At 43.9% G+C, this 4,140-nt stretch overlaps 1 protein-coding gene across 1 annotated transcript; it reads right to left on the bottom strand.

Moving 5' to 3' along the window:
* Nucleotides 1-1,815: 1,815 nt before the first annotated feature.
* Nucleotides 1,816-3,894, bottom strand: LOC116086438 (resistin-like beta). Its single transcript, XM_031364708.1, has 4 exons — nucleotides 3,668-3,894; nucleotides 3,400-3,551; nucleotides 2,639-2,701; nucleotides 1,816-2,097 (listed from the first exon to the last, which is right to left on the bottom strand). The coding sequence occupies exons 2-4, from the start codon at nucleotides 3,524-3,526 to the stop codon at nucleotides 1,970-1,972; spliced, it is 318 nt and encodes a 105-aa protein (XP_031220568.1). The 5' UTR covers nucleotides 3,527-3,551; nucleotides 3,668-3,894; the 3' UTR covers nucleotides 1,816-1,969.
* Nucleotides 3,895-4,140: the final 246 nt, after the last annotated feature.

The raw sequence follows: 4,140 nt of genomic DNA, 5'->3' as shown, positions 1-4,140 counted from the left end.
CTTCACTCTTGAACCAGCTCCTCAACTTCTGAAGTTTCATATACTGCCTCATGAACTCCATCAAACAAAAAAACACAGCTGAGACATTTAACCATATTTTCCTTTGATTTCATTGCCTCCCAACTGACATCATAAGACCCTACCTAACCCTTGGTATGGTATAATACCTTATCTTTTATATATGAACATCATCATCTGGTCAGTGGCATGTACTCACTGATAAGTGGATATTAGCCCAAAAGCTCAGAATGCCCACGACCCACAGACCATATGGCACTTAGGAGGAAGGAAGACTAGGGTGTGGATTCTGCATTGAGCAGGGAACAGGATGATTGATGGTGTTGGAGGGAAGGAAGACCTAGGAGGGAGAGAGGAGGGGGAGGGAGGAAATAAGGGGGGCAGTATCAGGAACTGGAGGGGATGAGAGAGAGATACAGAGGGTCAGGAAATTGAACAAAAATATGTAGCAGTGGGGGATAAGGAACTGGGGATAGCCACTGGAGGGTCCCAGATGCCAGGGAAATGAGAGGCTCCCAGGACCCAATGTGGATGACTTTAGCCCAAATGCTCAGAGAAGGGGGAGATAGAACCTGTAGAGACCACCTCCAGTAGATAGACACAGTCCCTGGTTGAGGGATGGAGCTATCCACCCATCTCAAATTTTTTACTTCAAAATGTTCCTGTCTAAAGGAAAATGGGGACAAAAAAAAAATGGAGCAGAGACTGAAGAAAGGGCCACTCAAGGACAGACCCCAGGCCCGGATCCATCCTGTCTTCAGACACCAAACCTCAACACTGTTGCTGATGCCAAGAGGCACTTGCTGACAAGAACCTGGTGTGGCTGTTCCTTGGAAGATTTGGCCAGCAACTGACCAATGCAGATGTGGAGGCTTAGAGCCAACCATCAGACTGAGCTCAAAGACCCCAGAAGGGGCGCTATCAGAAGGACTGGAGGATCAGAGGAGGATTGCAACCCCATAGGGAGAACAACATGGGCAGGCCAGACTACCCAAGTGCTCCCAGGGACTAGACTACCAACCAAGGAGTGTACAGAGAGGGATCCATGGCTCCAGATACATATGTAGCAGAGGATGGACCTGCCTGACACCAGTGGAAGGGGAGTCCCTTGGTTCTGTGGAGGTTTGATGCCTCAGCATAGGGGGATGCTGAAACAGTTGGGTGGAAGAGGGTAGGTGGGTGGAGGAGCATTCTCACAGAGACAAAGGAGAGGGAGGAGAGGGCGGATGTGGGATTGGGGGTTTGTGGAGGGATAACTGGGAAGTGGGATATTATTTGAGATACAAATGAATAGAATGATTCATTAAAAATTAAATTATTTCTTAGTTTGGAGTTCTGTAAATTTTTATGCATTGGAAGATTCATTGTATCAAGACTTTACAGTAGGTGGGGGCTGTGGCACCTATGGCTAACTATGACAGAGAGGTTACCTTGTCAGAAGGCCACTCAGTCAAGTAAGTTGGAAAGAGTAGACACACATTGTAAGAAGTTACAAATTGTTTCACATTTCCCTTTCTGCCTGCACCTTGCAAAGCCTTCCTGCGCATGGCTTGAGATTCGCCATTCCTGTTGGTGAGATTGATAAAAGCGTGACATTTTGCTGTACTATATTTCATGCCAACAATATGCTCAATATTTTTTGGTAGATCATGTGGAAGTAGAAGAACCAGAGGGTCAGCCCATTTCCCCATGCTTCTCCTGTCTTTCTTCACCACCCATCCTACATGCTGTACTGAGATACTGAAAATAGCTTCTGACAACAGACACTCAAATCTAGGAGAAATAATATTAGACATATTACAGTACACAGGTGCAGGTCTGTCTTTATTATTCAAGAAGAATTATTTAATAATAAGAATACATTATGAAGACAATGAGTCAGGTTTCCTGGTGAAGACCATGGTTTCAGTATGCTCATCATTTTAAAATTGGTTTTTCAACCTCCTCATTCTTAAGCCATTCGGCAGCAGCGGGCGGTGGCCCAGTCCATGACTGAGCACTGGCAGTGGCAAGTATTTCCATTCCGGATATCCCAAGATCCACAACCATAGCCACAAGCACAACTAGTGACAACCATCCCTGCAAGGTCATGAGAGACACAGATGTCAGAGCCCTTGGACTGTAAGAGATGACGAGACCTGAGCTGTTCTCCCAAGGAAGCTCATGCATAGACCAAGGCTTAGGTCAAACGAATTCAATTTTGGGAATTTTCTTCAAGGAAAAAAATGTCACTTAAACTCATTAAACAAAAATCACTTAAACAAAAATACTTGGCATTTCAATGTCATTCAATGGATAGAAAATTCACCTCAACTCTCTGCCCTGTAATACAAAGGAATAGATTGGAAAAGAAATAGGGTATCTATACCCAGATAAGGTGCAGACAGGTGACATATGAAAGTACAATAGAAAGAAAGGAAAGGAAGCACAGAAACTCAAGATCTCTCAGTAGCATCCTTAAAGAAACTGAAAATCAGTAAGAGATAGTTGAGCTTCAAGGACCATGGCTCGCCTCCATGGCAGTAAATTTTTTATCTAGGAAAATAGTTCAGTATTAGAATATTGGTGGGTAAGAACATAGGACAGCTTGCACATAAATCCTCTGTGTGGAGTTACTCACCAGCAGGACAGGAGGCCAATCTGCCAGAAGTCGTGACACTAGTGCAGGAGATCGTCTTAGCCTCTGTCAAGAGAGAGTGCTTGAATAGTAAAGAATAGGGGTACTTCCCATGTTCTTTCTCACGACCTCCTTCAAAGTCCTCTTGTGTCTTAGAATTGCTATTTGTCAAAATCAAGCTATGCACTAACTTTTAAGGTTTAAAATCTTTTAAAAACATTTTATGTACATGGGTGTGTCGCCTACATGCATATCTGTGCATCACATGCATGCCCTGTGTGTGTGATAACCAGAAGAGGGCATGTAACTCCTCTGTGATAGGAGTTACAGATATTTCTGAGCCACCAAGTGGGTGCCAGGCTTCAACCCAAGTCCGCTGGAAAAGCAGCCAGTGCCTTTACCTGTCTACTCATCTCTCCAGACCCCAAAGTTAATTTCTTAATTTGTGACATGAAAAATAATAGTTAGTCTTACCTCATAAATTGGCTGTAAAATGTGAAAGCTATGATTTATACTTTACACATAACATGTCCCTACATTACACCTACCACCCTCCTTGTTCTTCCTCATCAAGAAACGTTAGCTTCTGATCAAGAGCTCAGAAAGGAGTAGGATATCATAAAGATCTGCTGAACAGGAAAGTAGGGTTCCAGAGGCCTAGTTAGAAGCTGGGGTCTTGGAATGGGATAGAGATGAAGAGAAGGTTTAGGAATAGGTGGTATACGTAGCACTGAGCTCAGATTTTTCTTTGCCCCATCTCTTACCTTGACGACGGAGAGCTTCCTTGATCTTTTGATCCACCAAAGACTCAAAGGAGCACTGAGTGTTCCCTGGGACCATCAGTGAGAGAAGGGAGATGAGGATGAAAAGGAAACACAGTGTAGGCTTCATGCTGTAGAAAGTCAGCCTCCTGGAGCTGGAAGACAAAGGGAAAGAACGTGAGTCTCTGAGCTCTGGTGTGGTCGTGAAGGAGTGGAGAGGACAATGTGTAATGTTAAGGCAGTGCATGGGGAGGAAGATCAGCTTCCTTACCTCAGTTCTAGCTCTCTGAAGAAGGAAAGGAAGTTCCCAAAGAGCAGATTCACTCACCAGAAAGCTCAGGAATGTTTTTAGAGGTCTTCTGGCAAAGATGTGTTACTACTCTGAGATTGGAGACATGGACACTCTTAATATATATGCACACAAATATAAATATTTTCTGTGTCTTGACACATCACCACAATATACTTTTAGTGTGTCCTTGATAAGCAACAGCTGCCTTGGCTATGGATCACTGCCAAGAGGAATGATCCTGCTTGCATGTTCTCTCCACTCTTTTTTTTGTCCACTGACAAGGATAGCACCTGGGCCTTCAGTCACCTTTCCCATAAGGAAGCCCTCTTAACACCTGTGGTGGCCCTGCTTAACACCTGCTCAGACACCTTTCTTTCTTTTTTAAATTGCAGGATAATCTTATCTACACAAATGTAATACAAAATTTGTTTAATCTCCACATAGAAATAAGG

The sequence above is a fragment of the Mastomys coucha genome, unplaced genomic scaffold (genome assembly GCF_008632895.1).
Source record: "Mastomys coucha isolate ucsf_1 unplaced genomic scaffold, UCSF_Mcou_1 pScaffold12, whole genome shotgun sequence".
NCBI lineage: Eukaryota > Metazoa > Chordata > Mammalia > Rodentia > Muridae > Mastomys > Mastomys coucha.
Note: the sequence above shows the minus strand (reverse complement) of the source record. Positions and strands in the feature narration are given on the sequence as shown.